The following is a 24,086-nucleotide window of genomic DNA, read 5'->3' on the forward strand; positions in this document are numbered from 1 at the left end:
TGCCCGTAGCGGCGTTACGGGAATGTAACACTGGTATCAGAGCGTGGTTCGATGGGATTGTCAGAGCCCGCGCGTGACCGGGGGACCGGAGCCCACTCGATGGTTTTCGACCATTCGTCTCCTTATCCTTATCTCGAATGGAGGGTGTGGAAGGAGGCAGCCATGGAAGAATGGAGGGGAAGAACTCTCTCTCTCTCTCTCTCTCTCTCTCTCTCTCTCTCTCTCTCTCTCTCCCCGTCAAACAGAGCAAACGAATCGCAGGTAAGCTATTTCGTTTTTTGTTTTCCTTTCGAAATTGATGTGTTCTGCGCCATTTTATTTTCGATGTAGAGATTGCACTGTTTGTGGGGGTGAGGGGGCGAAACCAGCCCCATTGTGAGTGGAGCCGCGTTGAAGAGCGTGGGGAGTGGGGGAGTGCTTCGTCCATCTCTGACTGCTGTATGCAGTTGCTGGCCGAGCGACGTTGAGGGCCCTTGAAATGTGCTGTACTCTGCCGCTGTTGTAGATAGTTGGTGAAAGCCTGTGCCCGTGCGAAGTGCACCGTCTGTTGAGGTGGGGCGAAGAGCGCCTGCTTTGTGCTGGAACGCCTGCGTTGAAGATGGGGGCGAGAACACGTCTGAGTGGCTGCGCTCTGCAACGGAACGCCAGCCCAGCGAACAGGCGGCGGCCGGCCTAGGCGGCCAGCCCCACGGCGGGCAGCTGAGGCGGCCGGCCAGGCCAGCCTTAGGCGCCCAGCGGGCAGCCAGCCAAAGGCCAGGCGGGCGACCAGCAGAACGGGCGGCCAGGCGGCCATCAACGACCACCAGCGACAGCAGTAGAGAGAAAAAAAAGAAAAGAAAAAAAAGGTTAAAAACCATTTCTTTATTTTTTTAATATAATTTTATTATTCATTTTTATGAATAATGAAAATAACCGGCGGATATAGGCATGCCCAGCGCACACCTGGCAACGGGCGGCCAGCCTGGACACTCCCCACGGGCGGGCGGCCACGCCCGAAGCGGCGAGGGCCGGCCCGGCCCGTTACTTTATTTTATTTTTATTTTTTTTTTAAACAAAAAAAAAACACAAAACAAAGGCACACCCACGAAACAAACCCAACACAGCCGTCGTGCCGTGTGGCCGTAGTGCCCGTTTTCCACGAAAGAGACCCACCGCACACGGCCGTAGCGTCGCGTGCTAAGAGAGAGACAAATCCCACGGCCGTAGTGCCGAGTCCATCGAGACAAAGCCGTTCTATGGCCGTTGTGCCTAGTGAACACGTCTATGACCGTAGCCCGCGAGAATATGCGCAATGCCTGCATCCTCCAATGTTGTGGACACATTGGTAGAGTCCAACCCAATTGTGTCGTAGTGTACGTATACCCTCATGTCTGATTCGTGCCGTAGTGCACATGCTTTGCATTCATGGTGTAGTAGACGAATATATGTGCCGTAGCACACTAAAACCCCACCAACACTTGGAGTTATATCTTTGGGAGAAGTGCGGCACAGTCGTGCCGTAGTGCACCTGGCTATTTGTGGCATAACGCACTTGCTCGTACGGTGCACGTATGTCTAAGGGTGCCGTAGCGTGCCCATGTCTGCTGAACCATTGACAATCTTGCACACACAAGTCATGTCATGGCGTGCACATGTTGGTGAAACGTCGTAAGTGCACTCATACCCACATTGTGCCGTAGTGCACTAAAATTTTTTTTTAAGGTGGCAAGAGGGAAATCGATGGTAATGTTCTCGCGTAGTTCGAGAAGTATTCGTTGACAATACATAAATACATGATATATTCTCTCTGTTAGTGGTTTAACCATGTGGTTTACCACAAAGTAATATGAGAGCAGATCAGACACATTGTTCTTGTTGAAAGTCCACAAAAAGAAGTTCGTGGCTCCAATGTGCTTAGACCCAATGAAAAATGTTTACTTGGATGTGGTCCATTGTGACGAACAAATGTAGTCCGTAGAGACACTTTTGCAAGCGCAGTCTTGCCATGGTCATGACTTCTAAAATTGGTTAATGGCATTAAAGATAGCTGGGATTGAGGTCGCGTTTGTCGATTACCTGCTAGTAGCCTTGATCACATGACCCCATTAGCAACATACTCTCTAGACATGACTAGTGTTAGACTCTGGGAGCGTAGCCTCGCCAGATTTCAATTTCCACTTTTGCGAGCGTCGTCTTGCTAGAGTTAAAGTTTTGTTCGGACAAATTTGTGTTTATTTTGTAGTGACAAACAAATCTGAAGGGGTATAGTCTTGAAATGTAATGCTCAATGCCCTTATAGAATTGATCGACGAAGAGAACTGTTCTTAAACTTACTAGCATGGTTTTCTCTTCTTTTTATTGCCATGCGTCGACATCCCACTGCTCGAGAGTTTGTGGTGATCTTTCGAGGGGGGAAAGAGCCTTTTTATATGTCACATCAGTTGGTTGAGTGGTAATTTGATGGTATGGGACATCAAATTCTCACGGAATCAATTGTAGTCTGGGTGGAATGGGACGCCAAGGCTTGTGCATGTAACTTGACTCTTTGGCAGGTCTGTATGTACACTTGTCTGTAGTGATAAAGTGTGCAAGATAAAATTTAAACTTTGAAAATTACAAATATAGCCATGAGTTGGGATAAAACCCAGTTACAGAGTTCGGAGAAGCTCTAGGTAGCAAGACCATGATGGTGTACTAGTGCTAACAGAGTGATTTAGTTCCGGAGTGATCTAAATCTAGAAATTAGCAGTAAGACTAGTTTGGTTGGACAGTTTCATGCATGGGGGACGCCCTATAGCATTTGCAAGCGTAGTCTTGCCTATGTTCAACATAAGTGTGCGATTGTGAGCACATTTTAGTTGCTACCATATGAATTTGGGAAATATATTACTTTCCTACATAAGCAATTGTAATATTGCATGACAGGCTATTTTGCTTACAAAGTTCATGTGCATGTAAACCCTATAAGTCGTAAGACCCCTTGGGAATGAGTGGAGCATTCCATGGATTTAATAAGGTTTTACATGGCAATAGTGAGTAGTATCTCACTTCAGATAAGCCTGGTTGTTGTTAGTATCGGATCCGACATATGAAGTGTACATAAACTCGGGCTGAGTTAGGATAGAAGGCTAAGCCGGAGAGCTTAGTGGTAAATCCTATTGTATCTGGTGAGTTTTGACTTAACCGGAGTGTTAAGAAGTAAACTCAAAGTCTGGGGCTGAACCGGAGTGTTCGGAGGCAGACATATCTTTTGTTAAATCGGAGAATTTAGCAAAAAATGAGCTTGGGGTGAACCATGGTACCCAAGAAAAAAGCTCTTCACACTAAAATAGTGCACTATAATTTTAGGGTGATAAAAATCCATCTCGCAGGAATGTTTTACAACTTTCCATAGATGATAGATGAAGACCATGTACTTTACGGAGTTAAAGTACATAGGTGGTGACTTCGGCGCCACATTTTTTGTAGAAAGTCACCAGTGGTGTGGTTAGGTCGGCCGAGACTCCACAAGACCTATGCACTAGTTTTTAAATTGACCTCTATTATAAGGACGTCCAAAAATTCGTGTTGTAATACCAGAGATTGTACTGCAATGTGCAATGAAGGGGTCAATTTGTGTAGTCACTTTTTAGCAGCAAGTGACTTAAGCATCTTGTTATAGATGGTTGTATATGGTACTCCCACTCGGGGGAGGTACGCCATTGAGTACGGAGTTACTCACAGACTAGTATGGAGCTACTAGTGTGATGATAGTGGGTACGTAGTTACTCACTACTAATACATAGCTGCTAATAACATTAAGATCCTCGAGTGAAAGATACTCTAGATCAACATTTTAAATTACCGAACCACAATCCATGAGTATCGAGGTACTCATAAATATGTTGATGTTGCTCAAATCGAGGGACCGATTTGTTCGATGGTATGGAATTAGCAAGAGAGTAAGGTAACTTAAAAGTTACACATCACTAGTCCTAGTGAGTTGTCGAGGTCATCCGTAGTTTGATGATCCCCTCTACCTATCAGATAACATTCAATTTTGTAAGCCCTGGCATTTAATCCGTAGTGATTATGAGTTGGGTGTGAGATATGGTTATGAAGTTCTTGCAAGAGTACTCGTTTATTTGCTAGTCATTGGTTATAGCTTGGTAGAGATTGCCACCTGTGATGGGTAGGTAGCTTTGCCGCTATAATGAGGAGGCTGCAAATAATGTTCTCATAGTTATACTTCATACCAACACCAAACAGGGATAGGATGAAATTCCTAAATTCATCATCACGAAGTACTGTGATGTTTGCATTTATATTGAATGTATGATGTAATGAGACATTGAGCTTGTGTAATTACCATCAATTATCTAGCAACCTATGGCTTCGCAGCAAGCTCAGTCATTATCTATGGATTGATAATGTGGTTATTAGTAGTTTGAAATTTTTCTTGATAGATGGTACGACCCACCCAAATGATTCATGTGTGTAACCGCTTATGAAGGGTAATAATATGCAACAATGAAGCACTTTGTTACAAGTGTGAAACCACTGATCTGTTGCAAAATAGTACCACCATATGTGCGTAGACACGATACCGCATCTTCGTTGCAAGATGTTTAAAAGTTTCTTGGAAGGACTCAAGAAAATAACATATGATATTAAACACGGTCTAGATTTGTTCTTGGACCTATGACACTAGCGCGTAGTCCGCTTGAGAGTAGAGTTTTTGAGGACAAAAACCTTTCTTGAAGGAAAGGAGGGATATCCTCAAATATCACATAAACTCGAATAGTTGTGTGAGTCCAGACAATACTTGAAGGGTTGTGTCTGGTAATAGCAACAAAGAATTGTAAGTGATTGGATGTAACTCCAGACACCCGTAGTGGTGCAAGAATCTTTATCAAACATCTCCACATACTATATGATCTGCCTCCGCAGATATAGTATGGCATAAGAGATAGGAAGTTTGATTGTTATATTTGAATGGAAATTTTCAAAAGTTACATTTACTCTGAGTTAGAGTGGAGTTTAACCATCCGTAGATTGATGGTAGTTAGAAACTCAACAAAATTCTAGAGCATATGCTTGTGCCAAGATGTTACTCTAAGAGAGAAAGTATCTCTCAACTTTGGAACTAATCCTTGTGATGCATGATTAGATTGGCCGTAGAGCTTTCCAAGGAGAAGTTTTAACAAGTTGGTGATGCAACATGGTAGCGTAGTCTACAAATATCTAGTAGCATGGTCTGAGAACTTGCGCTACTAGAATGCTCTCCAGTACATTAGCTTCTGTGCTAATGACATGATGCAAAATCAAGGCATGAAATTTGCCTTAAGGTTTTGGTTGAAATACCAAATCATGGCTTGTGTGAGCATGATCCTGTCTTTACAGAGGTCTGGCGTGCTGTACGCGTACGCACTTTGTCACAGCCGCGCCCACCTTCCTTGCCGGCACGTAATGCTAGTCCGGAGAGACTGGCCGTAGGTGCGGCGGGTAGCGAAGCGAGAGTTAGTCCGGAGAGGCTAGCCAAGTCTTCGGGGTATAATTTTGATAGTCCAAGTGCGGGTCATCCTGGGATTCAGAAGACCTATGCACTAGTAAAAAGACAGTTTTATTGGCCTAGTTTGTTTAAGAACGTCCAGACTTATGTGCTGAAATACAGTAAGTGCCAGGTCAATAAACATGAACGTCTTAAAATTAGAGGACTACTCCGTCCACTGGAGATTCCTCAAGGGAAATGGGAAAGCATTTCCATGGATTTCATTACCAGTTTACCCAAGACGAGTCAAGGGAATGACTCGGTGTGGGTAGTAGTGGACAACTAAACTGGCAAAGTTTATTACCACGAAGAAAACTGTAAAAACGCCAGAGTTGGCAAAACTCTTTATTGAACATCTCTACAAGCTATATGGCCTGCCCGCAGATATAGTGTCGGATAGAGATAGAAAGTTCAACAGTCATTTTTGGAGGGAAATCTTCAAAAAGTTGGATACTACTCTGAGTATGAGTATGGTAGATCATCCGGAGTCTGATGGTCAAACTGAAAAAGTTAACCAAATACTCGAGGATATGTTGCGTTCTTATGTAAGTAAGAAGCAATCAAATTGGGAAGAATATTTGGCCATATTGGAGTTTGCTTATAACAGCTCCAAGCATTCAGCGACGACTGGATTTATACCATTCATGTTAATGTATGGATTCCAGCCGAGATCTCCGATGGCTGTAGGCCTGGAAAAGGAGAAGATTCAATCTGTCAAGGAGTTCCTTGATAAATGAATGATATGCTCAAAGCTGCACGCGAGAGCATCCATAGCGCCAGGATCGCGCTAATACATTTGCCGATAAAGGACGCAGACAAGTGACCTTTGCAATAGGTGACTTTGTATTTTTAAAGGTTCCTGCGCAGTCAGCAACCATGCAAACGGGAAAGTGTGGTAAACTTTCTCCTAGATGTTGCGGTCCTTAAGAAGATTGGGGACGTAGCCTACAAACTTGAGTTACCGGAGAGTTCTCAAGTTCATCCTGTCTTCCATGTTAGTAAACTGAAGAAATCAGTTCACGGGTTAGAGGACGTAGTTTCTCTAGATATTTTGGTGGAATTGATCACTCCACCAAAGATACCACATGAACCGGAAAGGATTCTTGGGTATCGAGAGACAGACAAACCCGACATAAATGTACCAGGAGGTACTTGTTAAATGGACAGATAGGGATGAGGAAGTAAAATCTGGGAACGCCGTAGTGCAATTTCCAAAAGGTTTCCCCAGTTTGTTTTCGAGGACGAAAACTCTTCTTAAGGGGGGGGGTAATGTCACGTAGGCTGTAATGCCTGTGACCGACGGGGCAGACCGGATGGCCATGTCCGGGTTCAGTGGGAGAGGACGCCCATACGGAGTCATGGGCGGCCAGGCTAGTGTGGACGGCAGGCCACACACTATATAGCCTGGGGGATGAGGGGCAATCCTCATTCTTCCTCTATGGCTGGGTGGTGAGCCAGAGGCCGTCCCCTCTTGTGGTAATGCCCGTAGCGGCGTTACGGGAATGTAACATAATACCTATACTTCTTGTTGATGGAGTAGATCATTCCCAAGGACTCTCTCTATGGTGGAGTAGTTTATTTCTACATTGGAGAGTCCTTTGCTTACATAATATGCTGGCTGGAACCATCCTTCTTGTGCTTCTTGCATGAGGGCACTACCGATTGCATAATATACTAGCCGGAACCATCCTTCTTGTGCTTCTTGTAGGAGGGCACTGCTAATTAAAACATCCGAGGCATCCACAAACACGTGGAATGTCAGCTCATAATTGGATTGCTAGAGGATGGAAGCATAAGCAAGCATTTTCTTTAGATTTTTGAATGCCTCCTAACTTCATTTGGACCATACATACTCTGCATTCTTGGTAGTCAGACAGTACAGATGCATTGCCATGCTGGGTAAGAATCTATTGTGCCATGTGATTTGGCCCAAGAATCTAAACAAATCGTTGGGATTTTTTGGGGCTTGTAGGTAACAATCACCTCCACATGTATTGGATCTACCACCAACCCTTCTGCTAAACACTCTATACCCTAACAAGGATCTGCTTGTCATAGAAAATGCACACTTAACCAGGTTTAGACTTAGTCTAGCTTCTGTATAATTTTCTAGAAGAGCAAGTGGTCCGTTCTTTTCCCAAACACACTAAAGTCATCCACAAAGACTCTCATGAAGTAGGTTAGGTATTCATAAAAGATTTCACAAAGACTCTCCATGAAGTAGGTTAGGTATTCATAGAAGATTTCATGAGCCATCCTTTGGAATGTGGCAGGAGCATTCTTTAGACCAAAGTGAAGAAATTGGAGGTAAATTCTCCCCGCTTCATCACAAAGGCGATCTTTTCTTTGTCCTCCTTAGCCATCCTTACTTGATTGTACCTATTGAATCCATCCAAAAATGAGTACATCTCGTGTCTTGCTACTACTACATTTAACAAGGAATCTGTGAAAGGTAGTAGGAATGGACCTATAACAATGGTTGCAGCATTGAGCTTTCTATAGTCAATGCAGACCCTAACCTTCCTATTCTTCTTTGTGACAATGACTATGGGCAACAACCATTCAGCCTTGTCCACTAGGTAGATGAACCCAACTCCTAGGAGTTTGTCGATATCCTCCTTGACTTTCCTTACATAGTTTGGATTCCTCTTATATCTACTTTGTTTTATTAGAATTACGTCCTTGATCATGTATTGATAAAAGCTTGGGTTGATTACCTTTATATCAGTGTATTACCATGCAAATATATCCTTGTAGGATGTCAGTAATTTGTCCATATCTTTCTTCAGATCTCCTGATTTAACTGAGCAGCACTGATCTGCACCATGCACTGCTCCATGTCATTACCCATATTAATTTCTTCCAGCTCATTTTCTTGTACCCATATGCTATGGGTTTTATTCATTTTCTCTTCCTCTTTGACAGCTAATTCTGCCTTTTCCTGTTCAGCTACGTCGTCCTCAAACCTTTGTCCACACCACTGGTGTTCTTGCCTTCCCAGTTTCTTCTTGATGCTCTTTTGACATTATCTACTGTGGATGCATCATCAGGATTTTGGGATCGTATTTCATCATAATACATTCCACATCTACCTTAAACAAGGATAGAAAATCTGGATTATCTTTTACTATTTGATCCTCTTCATTATCTTCTACACTTTGCAAGTAGTTCAGTCCTTCTGCACATGCAAAGGTCGACTAGTAGCATTTATTTTGTCTTTCTTAGCCATAGACACCTTTACCTTCTTCTTTCCTTTTTGGATGGTGATTCGGTCATACTCCCAATTGTGTTTGATCTTCTTGAGCCAAGTCCTTCCCAACAGCATTGGATATGTACTTGATATTTTTGTCATTTTCAAGGCAATAAATACTACAGGGAAAGTGCATCCTTGTATTTCGATTTTCTCCCCTCAGATAATTCTAAGTGGCCTGACTTTTTTTATTATTTGAAATTCTTATCTAAAAAGGAGCAGGCTGAATTGCTGTGATCTCCCCAAGTTCCTTATTAAACTATCCTAATAGTATGTTTACTCTTGATCCTTCGTCTCCAAAATTACTTGTGATATTGCCTACCCTCTTATCTTTACTATTACTTTAGGGATAGTAGTGTCACATTCCTGCACTTGTTTAATGATCCTGCAATCTACAGTCATAATTTCCACTTCTGTATTCGGTGCTTACTGTTCTATAAAAAGTGGTACGCTTCAGGGCCCTAGAAGCTCTCAAGATCAAGGGCAAGCCTACAACAACTACCATGTTAAATCTCATTCTTAATGATTAGGGAAGGTATGCTAGCTCGTGAATCTCTAAGATTCATTCCTATAATTGCCATGTTCAAGCTCATTCCTACTGATTAGGGAAGGTATGCTGAACCATGAATCTCTAAGATCTACGTAAAACTACCAGTGCATGAAAATTTATTAACCTCCACTGCATGGTCACTAATAAAGACATGTGCATGCTTTGCCAAAGAATGTGACCACATATTACAAGTTCTTAAGCTTGGCAAGTTTCCTACCATACTAGTGTGTCAGCCATTGTTGCTAAATCTTTCATGTAATTTACCTTTCCATCGCCAATGGCGATGGGATGGAAAGGTAAATTACATGTAAGATTTAGCAGATATTACAGGTTCTTAAGCTTGGCAAGTTCTTTACCATACTAGCGTGGAAGCCACTGCTAAATCTTACATGTAATTTACCTTTCCATCACCAATGTGAGTTGTACGTCTTTAGGCTTAGATTTGACTTGATGGAAAGGTAAATTACATGTAAGATTTAGTAGTGGCTTTCCCACCATCATTGGTGATGGAAAGGTAAATTACATGTAAGATTGAGTAGTGGCTTCCACACCATTGGTGATGGAAAGGTAAATTACATGTAAGATTTAGCAGTAGCTTCCATACTAAGTATGGTAGAGAACTTGCCAAGCTTAAGAACCTATAATATATGGCCATGCCTTCTGGCACAAGCGTCACAAGAAAATATAGCTTTTGTCCACTTGATTCATATTAATGTGCTTCAAAGTGCGGCATTTATAGCTACTGCATTGTTTTTTAGATGTTTGATACCTATGTTAGGCCTTGGATGGCAAATATTATGGGGCATCTATCATATCTTTACTTCAATAATAACAAGGCATATTATAAGCAAGTATTATTCATAAAGCAATTCACTAGCCCATTAAAAGAATCCAATGGTTTCACAAGTATTAGTCGTAAAGCAATTGACTAGCCTATTAAAAGACTCCAAATTGACTACTTATATGAGCATTCCCCATGAACACAAAGCAATACTTGCATATTGAAATTTGAGTACTTTCACTTTTACTACATTGAATCTCAATAATATTCCTTGAATTTGTCCTCCCTCTTTGGCGAAAGGAATGGTGTTAAGCACTTTGTGTAACATCGCTTTTTGTAACACATGGCATGTAATGATGAAAGCTCTTATATCTATGGAATGCCAAGCTTGTAAATCTCATCTATTCAAAGAAAGGTACATATCCTAGAGTAGAAATGGTTTGATAATAAGTTGATAATAAGGCACCTTGGATATCGTGTGCCAAATATTAAATTATGTGGCCATGCATACATTGTTGGGATCAATGCAATCTTGAGATTTAATTGAGAGATTATTCCTTGGGTATCGATGCAAAAGCTCGTGACTTTGCTTGAACACACATACTAGAGACAAAAGTTATGGGTAGACCTTTGTTCTATTTATTAAAGACAATGATGGATTTAAAATAAAGAATCACTTAAGATTTGGTAAAGTTTGGAATTAACATGTGTGGTTTAATAATGGCATGCGAAGACCATTGGTGGGCAGACCCTTTGTTTTATTCATCAAAGCTAATGATGGATGTAAAATAAAGAATCGCTTAAGATTTGGGAAAGCTTGGAATTAACATGTGTGGCTTAGTAATGGCACGACAAAACCATTGGTGGACATGTTGTGCTTTAGCAAATAAAGATGCTAAAACAATAAGGAGATGTGTCATGATTTTGTATGCATACATGCATCTGAGGCTAGGTTCCCTTTGATTAATCACACCAAATGTGACAAGTCCAAAAACAACTCCTCAAATGGGTATATGCATTCCAAGTTCCATACACATGTAGAATCTATTGCCTTCTTTAGATGTGGCTTACATGAATAAGTAGAATTTCTTGGGAGTTTAAAAATTAATTTTTGTTATTACTAAAACGATAGCTCAAAACAGATATTAAACAAACAAGGAAATTGATCAAGTGCCCACCACCGCATCAATACATTGCCACAAATTATATGGATAATTAATAATTTGCTATCCTCCACTTTTATCAATGAAAGTGCTCATCTTAATGGAGGAATGACATGTTCTCCTATGATTATAGTAATAAGGGAAGACTGTTATTAATGAAAGTGCTCATCTAAATGGAGGAATGACAAGTTCTTCTATGATCATGGTAATAAGAGAAGACTTTTATCAATGAAAGTGCTCATCTAAATGGAGGAATGACATGTTCTCTTATGATTATAGTAATAAGGGAAGACTTGTGGCACCTCTCTACCATACCTTATGTATGGTCAAAAAATTTTCCCCACACTCACACAAATATGGATAGAAGAAGCTTCATCTTGAACTATTAACTTCATTAATGACTAATCTTGATTAACATGTTTATGTGGAAGGATTATGTAAGAGGCTTCTTATATATTCATAACTGGAGCATCAACCTTCTAAATGATAATTATTCTTCATATTCTAACATATGCACTTCTAATAGCATCCTTGTTTCATTGTTGATAAGCAATCATAATCATTTTTTCTTATTTTATAGTCTTATATATTTCTTAGTAACAACATTGAGAATGAATCATCGCCTTGTTAACAAAGACTTGTGTATTTCCAAATACAATGTAATTACAAACAAAGCCTTTTTGCTTCAATATGTGATTTCACAAACTACGCTAACCGTGTTATGTCTCAACAACCAACTTTCAAACCTATGCATCTCTCAGATACTATATATGTATATATATACATATATAGTATCTGTAAGTATATATAAGAGACCACATGCCAAATATATATAAGAGATCACATGCCAAATTTCCAAGCATTCTAGCTTATTGGTCTTACCTAATGGAAGACATTGTGAAGAGTTGGCTTCTTGGTTTAGTCAGAGCTTCTTTTGGTCAATTATCATGGGTAAGGTTACCTTTTTATGGGCTACCTTGCCCTTCAAAATTGATAGTAATCAAGCAAAATCAAGCGTTTTTTATAATTGTAGTGTAATTTTTTATTAGTTTTAAGAAATTCTCCAAGTTTCTAATGGCCGAAATGCCCAAAAATGGGCATGGCAATCCCGTAAACAAGCAAGCCTAATCATGGGATCTAACCATGGAAAAAAAAATAAGTATTTTTTACAACTTTGTTTTTAGATTTGATGTATATGTGTTTTGATTTATTGCTTGTAAGAATAGTTATTTGTTTATAATAAGAAGTCAATCATGCAAAGCAAAGGTCTGTTAATTAGGCACCTAATATCGTTTTTTAGGATTGATTTTACTAGAATATGCCTAAGGTCTAACGTGATACCGTTTGGGACCATATGTAGTGGGACCATTAATTAATGTTAGGGGAGTAGAGTGCGTAAGTGGGGTAGTGGGTGGGTGGTGGGTAGTGGGCCATTAATTAACGTTAGGGAGTGGGTGGTATGATGGTGGGTGCTTATCTCCATGCTTTCTTCTGTAGTCGCCTTCGCCTTCATGGTTTGTCTCTCTTCATCTTCTCGATGGTTTCTCTCTTCACCTTCATGGTGTATGCCCATTGCTTTGCCTTCGCCTGGTGCATGCCCACTACTTTGCCTTCTCGTCTCAAGTGGTGATGGAGTCTTGTGCAAGTAATATGCGACTCCTTCTTGGTTTCTTGATTCTATTTACATGCCTTGTTGCTTGTTTCTGGTTAGGATTTGTGGCATATGTCATCTTTATGGTTAGGGATAATGGTGGTTTGCTAGGGTTGCTAGGGTGGTGGATTCAATGTTGCTTGTGGTTATCATCGGCTATTATGGGCTTGTCAGCTTTAATCATGCATAGAGGTGGGTGGTTATCTTCATGCTTTCTTCCCTAGTCGCCTTTGCCTTCATGGTTGGTCTCTCCACACCGACTCGATGGTGCTTTAGACATGGCTCGCCTACTTGATGTCCACTACTTCGCCTTCTCATCGCCATGCAATTGAGTTTGTCAACAACTGGTTCCCATACATGTAATTTGTGGCTACTTCTTGGTTTTTCGATTCTATTTGGATGCCTTGTTGCTTGTTTTTGGTTAGGGTTTGTGGCATATGTTGTCTTTAGGGTTTAGGGTAATATATTTGTGGTTATCATGGGATCGTCTCTCCACTGGGGGCTATCATGCATGGCCGTGGGCACATCTTGTCTTCATGGTTTTGTTCTTTTACTCCTTTCATTCTCATTCTTCTGTGTGTTATATAAAGCGGTTCTCCATGTTGCTCCGTAACCTGGTACTACTCGGGTGCTTCCTCTGTAAGGTGTGTTACTGTTTGGGTGCTTGCTTTGTGTCTGAGTTAGGGATGTGCTATGGCTTTAAGACGGCACAACCCCATTGGTGGATTTGACAAACACTTGTCAACGTTTGCGTTCAACTTGTCGGTCTTCTATAGGGACACCTATTGTTTGCTCATGTGACCATATGCTCCTCGTTCTGGTCTTATGCGTGGTTCTCGTGGTTTATGTGCTGCAAAATCTGGTCTTGGGCCTGGTATCGGGTTTGCTATTGGTCCTAATCATGATGCACCATTTGTTTCTACTGTACGAATGGTGGCTGGTGGTGGACCAGTTGCTTTTGTCGATCTTGGTTTCCCAAGGATAATAACACCACGAGTGGTGAAAAAGAAATCGCATTCTTCAGGTTGTTTTTCTACTTGTTTGCATGAAATATTAGTATCTTTCTTTGTTGCTATTTTGTGTCACATACATTGTAGCTTTGTGTGACCTTTATTTTGTACGTTTGGATGGTTCTCAGATCAACAAAGAGATGTGTCAAAGCCTAGTGTGCAAAATAAAGAGGCTAAAGTACACAAAATATTAGAGTTGTTGATTACTGTTAGTGTTAGTAGTGGGGATTTGGACATATCATTTTGGCAGTCGCTTGAAGTGTGCAAGAGTCTTAGCAAGTTCGGTTGTGTATGTACGAGGGCATGTTAGGGTACTATATGAAGGATTTGTAGAAACTACATTTCAAGTTTTTTTGCTATAATGTGTCTACTGAAATTTCAAGGGGGCATGAGATATTTGCCATCTATAGACAAGTTGACCTTAAGAACAAGGTTTGATTATCTCTGATCAATTTACTGTGCATATGTTTACGTGGATAATTACATTGCCAATAGGCTTGGGGCAACATTACAGTCCACTTTGTTATTGATGATTCATACTGGCAAATACTATCCTTCAGCTTAATGGAGCATTCCAAAAATAGATTCAATATTTGATTTTCTAGAATTAAATTACAATTAATTTAATGGGCCTCTGATAGTCATAACAAATTTTCCAAAGTAAATCTACAAAAATCCAACCGTTAGATTTGTAATTTTACCTTAGTTCCACATTCTACTAATCTTCCCCAATCAAATCTTCACTAGATCCATACAAATTGAGTATTTTAAATGGTAGTTATGGTGGGAGGACAAAGGTGGGAGGACAAAATAGTATGTTTTTTTTTTAACAATTCTAATGCTTAAAGCAAGAGACTGGCATCATCAACAATTTGGAAAGTAATGAAGATACCACAAATTACTCAATGTGAAGACATTGATTGATTTTTTTTCTTGGATAATAGTTCTTTCTGGTATTTTTCAGTTGAAAGAGTCCCCGAAGAAGACATAGAAGGAATCAATGCTGATAGCCAGCCTGGGAATCCGATCAACATCTCCGATGATGAGCTTGGTAATGCCAGTATAGATCAGTGTGGAATGCACCGGTGAAGAAGGCTATCAATGAAGGCCATGCTTTTGTGCCTTTCTCAATGCAGCCCAAGACCAAAGATGTGATCATTTTTTGAATGTAGACATTTTGTATATATGTATTTGTTGTATGTAAAAATGGCCTTTTGTGAAAAAATGTAAAGGAGAAGAAATCCTTTTCTCAGTAATACAAATATATCCTTTTTTTTTGGTCAACTTACAATTTCTTCAATGGACTTTGTGGAAGTATTGCTATTTTTTAAATTAAATTTATTATATTTTTAAAGGATATTAAGGTTGTTTTTTTGGGTCAACTTGCAATTTCTTCAATGGACTTTGTGGAAGTATTGTTAATTTTAAATGAAATTTGTTATATTTTTTCAGGATGTTTAAGGTTGTTTAGTGGCTTTTTTTAAAAGTGAGTAGTGGCTATTTTTTTTATTGTTACTCATTTTTTGAATGCAATTGAAAATTTGCCATGTATTAATGATGAAAAACTATGTTGGGAGCCTATGTGTGCTTTTTTATTTAAAGATGAGTTGGAAATTCTTTTATTTTTGTAATGCTGAGATTTTTTTTGGTAATTTTTTTTCTGAACTTTGTAAACCAAGGTTGGTAAACTAAGGGTACAACCTCATGAATTAATTATTAATGGTGGTGAAAAAGTGAAATAACTATTAGGTGAGCATGGAGAAAAAGTTATGTTTGTTTTTTTTGAAAATTTGAAATTTGGTGTAGGTATAAGTTTTGTTTAGGGGATAGCCTTTCTGCACTCTGAAGTGCTCTACCTTCGAAGCTCCAAGCTGCGTTACGAAGCGAAAGTTTTAGGTGAGCCTGGGTTTTCCCTTTGTTCTCTGGCTTGCATCTTCTGTTTTTTCTATGGCGATCTAAGGGACCTGTGTGTGTGTGTGTGTGAGAGAGAGAGAGAGAGAGAGAGAGAGAGAGAGATTCTAAAGAACTGCCCTACAAGAGTTCCCCCCCCCCCCCCCCCCCCCCCCCCCCCCTCCTCCTGATTTTTCTTCAAGAGCTACAATGCATCAGAACAAAGTAAACGATCGATCATTCAAATGTATTTCGATGTTTTCCACTTAGCTTTGGAAACCTAAAGCATTATACTGCATCAGAAAACCACCGTTACACTGCCATTGCACTCCCTGAAGAACTTTGCATTGTTTTCCTCAAGCAATTAGTGCATATCCAGAGATGAACGAAACTCCCTTTCATGGAGAAATCGTGGTGTAGGGAAAGGATAGTGGGAGCCAATCCTGCAGGGAAAGGCTGACTGCTAGACTTTCCCAGTCGTCATGGATGGGGGAGGGGTGGCTCCAAAAACAAGGCTGATGAAGACATGAGAGGCAAAGAGCGTCTGAAACCCCAGCAGTTTGCGACACATCACGCTGTTGCAGAAAGGTGTCAGGTTACTCCATTCTGACTTTGCAAGAGCGGCAAAACGAGTGGAAAAGAATGCTCCTCTGCCGACTCCCACCTCTCATGAAAGATTGATAAAAACTGGACATCTTCTCTTAAATTGACGGAAGAGGGAGGACTGGACTCAGGGGTAGGTTCTGCTGATAAAAAAATAAATGGTGCAAACCTCTCCTTTTCTGCATATTCCCGATTCATTTAAGCTATGTTGCATGATTTTCTGAAGCAAATTGTGAGAATCGAGCTTCATTATTTCGATGATTACTTTCTGAGATTAATTGAGCATAGCTACACATGCCTTTCCATGATTTTGACAACTTTCTGGGTGAACTGAGCATGGTGACACGGCTCTTTCCATGAAATCGGTTTCTTTCTGAGAGCATTGAGCATATTACACCTGCCTTTCCATGAATTTAATTACCTTTTTGTGAGAATTGGGCAGATTTACACATGCCTTTCCATGATTTTGATTGCTTTCTAAGAGAATTGAGCAAGTATGCTTCTGGTGGTGCGGAAAAAGTCTTCTGTTACACATACACTCTCAATGTCGTCATATTCTTTAAATGCAGGTTTAACCTCACGTTATGCTACTGTTTATTCTGCAACAAAACAGACAATTATAACGAACACTGCTGCTTTCATCTCTGAGAATGGTCACCTGCCAATCAACTCAAAATATACAGGACGGCACTTGGTACACACTCATATTTGGCTGTCATAGATGCCATTCTTTTTTCTCTCTGGTCAGTATTATCGATGATTTTATGGTGAGATTGACTGTATTTGATGTTGAGATGTCCTGCCAGCAGTTTGGATGCACCTTATGATCCAGATGTCCTGAAAGCTGTCTCCTTCTTGCCACAACCCTTCCAGCCAATCTTTGAGTTTAGGTATGCTTATTAGTTGGGAGTATATGTCATTTCACATCTAGTTTTTGGAGAAAGTTGGATTTGTGGGGATGCCTTCAATGTCCTGATCATCCCAAAGGAGGACAGCACCTCTCACAAACATGGTGGCAGCTTTGACAATCTTGAAGGATCGTTAAAGAAATTCACTCAATTTAATCTTGTTTTGATGTTAGATCTGTCATTCAAGTTTGCATCTTTGGTTGCTTCAGATGGCTCCTCTTTCCAATTGTGACTCTCGTTACTGACCATAGCTGCCCTTGAGTGAAAATTATTTAAATGTGATACATGCACAATCTGTGCTTCAAATGGATTTGGAGAATAAGACACTTCTACATCAAAATCTGATGCACAAGGCTGGAAATTTCGGTCGCTGTGTCCCGCACAGAGAGGATCTTAGATGACAGTTAACTACCAATACAGGTCAAGATGGAGGCAGTTAATTAACCAAGTTTGAGGAGGAAAACATGAATTTTGAAGTGGGACGGCTGATAGAATGCGCTAGAGGGCTAAATGATGTAGGATCTAGAGAGTGCGGGTCCAATTGTGTATAGAATAATGTAGGATCTAGAGAGTGTGGGTCCAATTGGCCAGCCCAAAGGATTATTCTCATTCAGGGTTCGGCTAGAAAAAGACCAAGCAGCCGTTGCTGGAACAAAACACAGCAGTTCGGCTTCCTTGCCTCACAGCAGGATCTCTTCTGCAGCCTTGGATTCCTTCAGACCCAGCCTCTCTATTCAGTCCAGTTTTCATATCCGGATAATAGTTTTCATCAGTTCACAGCCTTGTACTCTCTCGGCCTGAATTGCTCCATTTATTGAAGTGCACACTTCTAAATGGACACGACTCAACAGGCCTTTGGGACCCTGTATTGCTGTCTGTCTCTCTACTCTCCTGTAATCAGATTTATTGGGGCAAGGTGGGAGCATAGCTGTTTAATTTTCCTGCAGCAAGTTTTCAAAACACTTCACAGCGTCCACGTTAGGAGACTTGGCAACTAAATTAATCTCGTCTTGGTAGAAAGTATGAAAACAGGCACGAGGTATATTTCAGCTGCTTGAAAATGTATATTCTTCGTATGTACAACATACAGACTTTTGATTTCGAGATTAACTTGGCCATGGAGCTCATACTTGAGCGACTGTTAATCTCATGATGAAGGTACTTCAACTCAGTACAAAGCGAGAGTTTTCGGGATGCATTTTTATCAGATAACAACATGATCGTCTCAGCACCAACAGGCAGTGGTAAAACTGTGCTGTTTGAACTCTGCATCTTACGCCTTCTGACAGGATCCCTCACACCAGAAGGCAAGCTAAATTACACTCCAGGCAGTCTCAAGACGGTAAGATACTTTGGCTTTTGTGTATTTGCTGTCTCGAAGGGAAGGTTAATTACTTTTCAGTGTATTTACAGTGTCATTTGCCTGCACGGAGAATACATGGCATTGAATACACCAATCACTTTTTACCCTGTGTCATTCTTAATGATTATACATGGTAGTAAACTCAATTGAAAGAGGATATGGATGTTACACCACAACAATGCATTTGGCAATTGTGCTTGTTTGTTTTCAGAAAGCAGAAATGTGCCACTTTCTTTTCCATGTCTGGGAAATCGGAGACCTCCTACGTGCTGCGTTTTGCTTAACTTTGCTGGCTGCCTTGCTTCATACCTTCCTTACATTTCTTGTGTGTGGGCTGCCTAGGGCATGCATACAATGTGGGTATTCTTGCAAAGATATAAGATGCCGAGAATGAGGGCTGAAGCACCCTTTTATAGGGAATATGGGGCTCATGAAGCTGGCTGACTTGGGCTGGCTGCTGGCCGACTCAAAGAGGACATGAAAATATGTTTTTCATGCTTTTTCACACATTCGCCTGTCATGGGCTGGGCGCCTTCCTTGGCATTCTGCCCACCCAAATGGGCTGGCATATGGGCTTTCCACAGCTCATGGCCTTAATAGCCACCATAATACCCCTTGTAGCTAGTTTTCATGGGTTCACATATGGGCTCCTCTACTTAGACCTATGACTTTAACGGGTGCCCGTTCACCTGGCTACTATGCAAATAAGTGCTCGAAACACTAATGAATCAATTAAGAGGGTTTCGTTAGAGTGAGAAGCATGATTCTGTAGCCATTTATACGGTAGTGATGTGTGGATGTAGGCTAATAATGGGTCGGGGTACTTTTTTTATTCGTAAGAGGTTTTTTTTCTTGAGCATGTGTACACACTCTTATGGGTGTATGTTATCATGTCACTTCACTGTGTGAAAATATACCCAAAACGGGTATTTAATGCAGCCCAAAAAGGGCCACGCCTTTTTCTAGCCGACTCCTCTGCTGACTGACCACAGCACCTCATATAAATATGAGCCCCCCCCCCCCCCCCCCCCCCCCCTCCCCCCCCGCCCCCGTCATGCACGATCATGATCAACCTAGGTTGAATTGGCGCCCTCATCTCAGTGGGTGTTTTTCACCTCTGTGTTTCATCGCCTACTGCTGGACACATCATGGACTGCACCACACTGTGTTTCACCGCCTCCTGCTGGACAGAACACGGACAGCATCACACAGTGTTTCGCATCCTTCTGCTGGACTGAAACAGGTCGCCCACAAAGCTTATGAACTGGTCGCCTACAAAGCACAGTTCTGCGTTTTTCATCAAGCGGTGATTAGCCCAATAAAGCGCCTACATCAGTGCTTACTTCTAGGCGCTCACATCAGGTGTACTTCTGGATTGGCGTCTGCATTTTTGGGATAGCAACTTTCTCTGCTTATTTGGAGTCTCACATAGAGCTCCTGTACTGGACTTCATCTTTTATATACACATCACCATTGCATGCTGTGTGTTTTACTCTGATCTCACATAGAGCTCCTGTATTGGACTTCATCTTTTGTATACACATCACCATTGCATGCTGTGTGTTTTACTCTGATCTTTCATATATTTGTTCCTTTGGTCTCTTTTGCCCTCACATGGTATCAGAGCAATCGTGAGCAAAGGGATTGAAGACCTCGAAAAAAGTACACACCATGGATCGTCTACCCTCGATTCTGGAGGATCAGCTCTTCATACCAGATACTGACTCCCCTTATTTTGATATAGATCACACGGAGGATGGAACTCGTCATTCACTGGAGAGCCCTGTTCGAGGTCTTTCATTGGGAGACGACCAGCCTACATTTACCCACTCACCCTCTACACCCTTGGCATATTGTTTTTCTTCTCCGAGCTTATCAGCTGTTACTTCCAGAGGAGGATACATGCCCACAGCCAGCGTGCCAGTATTGGACCCAGGTATTCTGCTTCAACTGGAGAGCTCTGCTTCTTATTCTAGCCGATAAACTGGACTTCGGTATGGGACTTTTTCTCAGGAAGGACACGTATCTCCTCGATCGTTTGGAGATCCATCATTATCCCTGTCGATGACCGCGTCGGGTTCGTATGTGCCTCTTAGTACGTATGTTCCTAACTCCACATGGGTATCTTCTTCTGTGGCACAGGTTCAACAAACGATACCATCAACTACCCTTGATCCCTGGCATTTTGTGAACCCAAATAGAGGAGGGTCTAGGAGTATAATTCACTCTTCGATCTCTAGTGTTCAATGAGGTAACACTGTTTTCTCTTCTGGTTTACTTTCTGTACCTACTCCTAATGTGTTATGGAATATTGCCCAAATTCAAACACAAAACCCTCCCTCCCAACCCATACCTCTTCCTACTAGTGTTGGCATGTAGTCATCACTACCTGCACCTCTCTTGGGTCTTGCATATGGTTTCTACCCATCCCAGTTATCTTTTAACACTACGCCCTCTGGCATTGCGGTCCCACCCAGCATTCCAGGGTATCAGGTGGTTTACCAACCCATCTCTAGAACTGGTGTTTTTCCCAATTATGTGCCCTCTCCAGGTTTTGTCCCTCAACCTGGTATTCCACCTATGCTGAGTACCCAAAACTTGATTCCATCTTATGGAGCACCCTCGACAGGTCCTTCATCCATGCCTGGTCTTGGTGGACTGTCTAGTTTCTCTCCTCAACACTTACACTTTGGATATGGACACCAGCCTTCTTGGACTCCCCCACCATCTTCCTTTCATGTTTCTATGTCTAGAAATGCTTTCACAGAAAGGACTCGTTTTTAACGGGTCTAATTATACAACCTGGGCTAATCTTATGGAATAAGTTTTCACTTCCCAAGGTTCCTAGAACCTAGTAAAGGGCCTTGAACCAAAACCCCACCCTTCTCTAGTACCTCCTGAAGTCATTAGCCATTGGGAAGCTAGAAATGCCATTGCTATAGTGGAGCTCATGCAAGGCCTCTTGCCCGAGTTCCATTCACAACTCCAGCAGTTCCCCTATGTCTCTGATAGATGGGCACACCTTGCAGAGAGATATGCTGCATGTGATCGTACGCGTCGCATTGATCTTGAGCATCAAATTCAAATTTTCTCTATTAAAGCAGGGGATGACCTGACCGTCAAAGTTGTTGAATATCAGTGCCTTAACGCTGAGTTTGCCACCACTGGTTTTGCCAAGTCCCAGGAAGATCAGGTTATCACTCTACTAAACAAGTTGCCACCTAGCTTCTTTACTTTTGTTACACAAACCATTAGTTTAGAGCCTATGCCTAACCTATATGAGTGTGAATGCCAACTCTTGCGTTTCGCTCGGTTGCATGACCAATTTCATCCTAAGAAGTCATCCTCTCCCTCCACTCAAGAGGGGGCCCTTGTGTCCAATACAACCTCTACTCAAAAAGGACAGCAAGGGAAAGGGAACAGCAACTTAGGAAATCAAGGCAAATCTCCCGGCAACAACACTGATTCCAAAAATCCTACCTCCACACCCATTCCCTATTGGCAAAATATTCCCAAAAAGAATAGATTTTGCACCTCTTGCCAAATACCTGGACATGTTGATGATGAGTGTGTTTTTAAAACCAAGGAAAATAGAGGCAACAACTCCAACCCCACTAACTCCACCCGCCAAAACAACCAAGGTGGTAGCAATGTCCCAAATTGGTGATCCAGAGGGGGTAGCAATCCAGCACCTACTCTACCAAGCTCCCCTCCAAGGACCCAACAAGGAAATGGTTCTACTTGGCCGTGTTCCTCCCAGTGGCGAGCTAATAGTCAGGTTGCTCAAGCTCCACCTTCCCAGTCAGTTTCTTTCACCACTCCTGAAGAGATGTCTGACTGGTCTTCCCTTACAGCTCATCTCGGCCCCTCGGCCAATATTGCTAAGGTCACACTTAAGATTGATTCTAGCCACCACTCCATAAAAAAGAAGAAACGAAGGCCTCAACAAGGTCATCTGTAGGGAAAGGCCTCTGCCCTCATTCAGATTTGTTAGTTACCTGATAATTCCTCTGTGCCCATTATTGAGGCCCATCCAACTCTTCCCTGTGGTCATCTTGTCACTTGGGTAGTTGACAGTGGTGCTACTCACCATATGGCACGTAATGCTGACATTTTCATTTCTCAGCGTCCTGTTAAGGGAGAAGTTCGATGTGGCAACAACACAATGATGCCCATAAAATCCATTAGCACTGTCTTATTTGACGCCAACACTAGTCCCAACCAGGTTACCTTGGACAATGTCTATCTTGTCCCTAATTTAGGTCTCAACCTTCTTTCTGTATCCCAGCTTACCCAACTCGATCGTCGTGTTTACTTCAACAAAAGAGTTGTTGAGGTAATTGATGAAACTATTGGTCTTGTTGTTGCCAGAGGACAAGCTCAGAAGGATGGTTTGTACCGGATGTCCACTTTTCTAATTGAGCCATCTTCTGTTGGCTTAGAGTTTCATCGGGTTTGGCCCTATGTGACCCAAGCTCCCTCCGACATTGAACGACTATGGCACTTTCGCTATGGTCATCTACCCTATTCCACTTTCTATGAGCTATCTCGAGACAAGTTAGTTGAAGGTATACCCAGCCTCAAACTGACAAAGGATGTCTGTCAGCCTTGTCAACTGGGTAAACAACATCGCTCCCCATTCCCACAACACGCTACTCAGCGGGCTTCGGGAATCCTCAGGTTGATTCATTTCGACTTGAGTGGCCAATCCCCAACCCCTTCCTTGAATGGATCTCTATACTACATGTTGATTGTTGATGATTATTCAAGATACATGTGGGTATATTTCCTTAAGCATAAATCTGACGCTTTTCAATACTTTTTCACATGGGTTCGGTTAGTCACCAATCAAATGGGCGTCTCAATTGGGATTGCTCGTAGTGACAATGGTAGTGAATTTATCTCCCATCAATTTTCTCAGTTCTTACAAGATCATGGCGCTCAACGCCAACTCACCTCCACCAACTCTCCCTCACAGAATGGAGTGGTCGAGTGCAAGAATTGAACAGTCATGGATATGGCATGCTCCATGCTTTTTGTAGCTAAGCTGTTTGAACGCCTCTTGTCAGAATCGGTCAACACTGTGGTGTATCTTGTGAACCGTTGCCCCACGGTTGTTGTTCCCCACAGGACCCCATTTGAGGCTTTTTTTGGTGAAAAGCCAACTGTTTCCCATTTTTGTGTCTTTGGATGTCAAGCATATACTCACACTCCGAATGATACAAGGGGCAAGCTTGAGCCAAGGAGTGAGTTGCTCATTTTTGTGGGTCCTTCTTCTGAATCAAAGGCTTACAAAGTTTTTGTTCGTCGAGACGTTGTCTTTGATGAGCGAGACTTACTTCGCCTTCTGCTGCAAGAATCTTAGACTGTGCCAAATGAACTCTATCAGTTACCTACAACTTCACCTC

The 24,086-nt window shown here is 41.8% G+C and overlaps 1 protein-coding gene across 4 annotated transcripts in view; it reads left to right on the forward strand.

The window, feature by feature from the left end:
• Nucleotides 1-15,736: 15,736 nt before the first annotated feature.
• The window catches only part of RCK (DNA helicase ROCK-N-ROLLERS), a 65,611-nt gene continuing 57,261 nt past the window's right edge, over nucleotides 15,737-24,086 (forward strand). For 2 of the 4 annotated variants that reach the window (XM_086785434.1, XM_086785436.1), the window contains exons 1-4: nucleotides 15,737-15,810; nucleotides 16,977-17,101; nucleotides 17,214-17,297; nucleotides 18,474-18,657. In XM_086785434.1, coding sequence (XP_086641560.1) covers nucleotides 17,058-17,101; nucleotides 17,214-17,297; nucleotides 18,474-18,657 — 312 coding nt within the window. In that variant the 5' untranslated portion in view covers nucleotides 15,737-15,810; nucleotides 16,977-17,057. Of the gene's footprint in view, nucleotides 15,811-16,976; nucleotides 17,102-17,213; nucleotides 17,298-17,405; nucleotides 18,355-18,473; nucleotides 18,658-24,086 lie in introns of those variants that run through there. The other 2 variants (XM_086785435.1, XM_086785437.1) reach the window with 2 other exon arrangements.

This window comes from Cibotium barometz, chromosome 48 (assembly GCF_041138505.1).
Source record: "Cibotium barometz isolate CiBa-2024 chromosome 48, ASM4113850v1, whole genome shotgun sequence".
In the NCBI taxonomy this organism is placed as follows: Eukaryota; Viridiplantae; Streptophyta; class Polypodiopsida; order Cyatheales; family Cibotiaceae; genus Cibotium; species Cibotium barometz.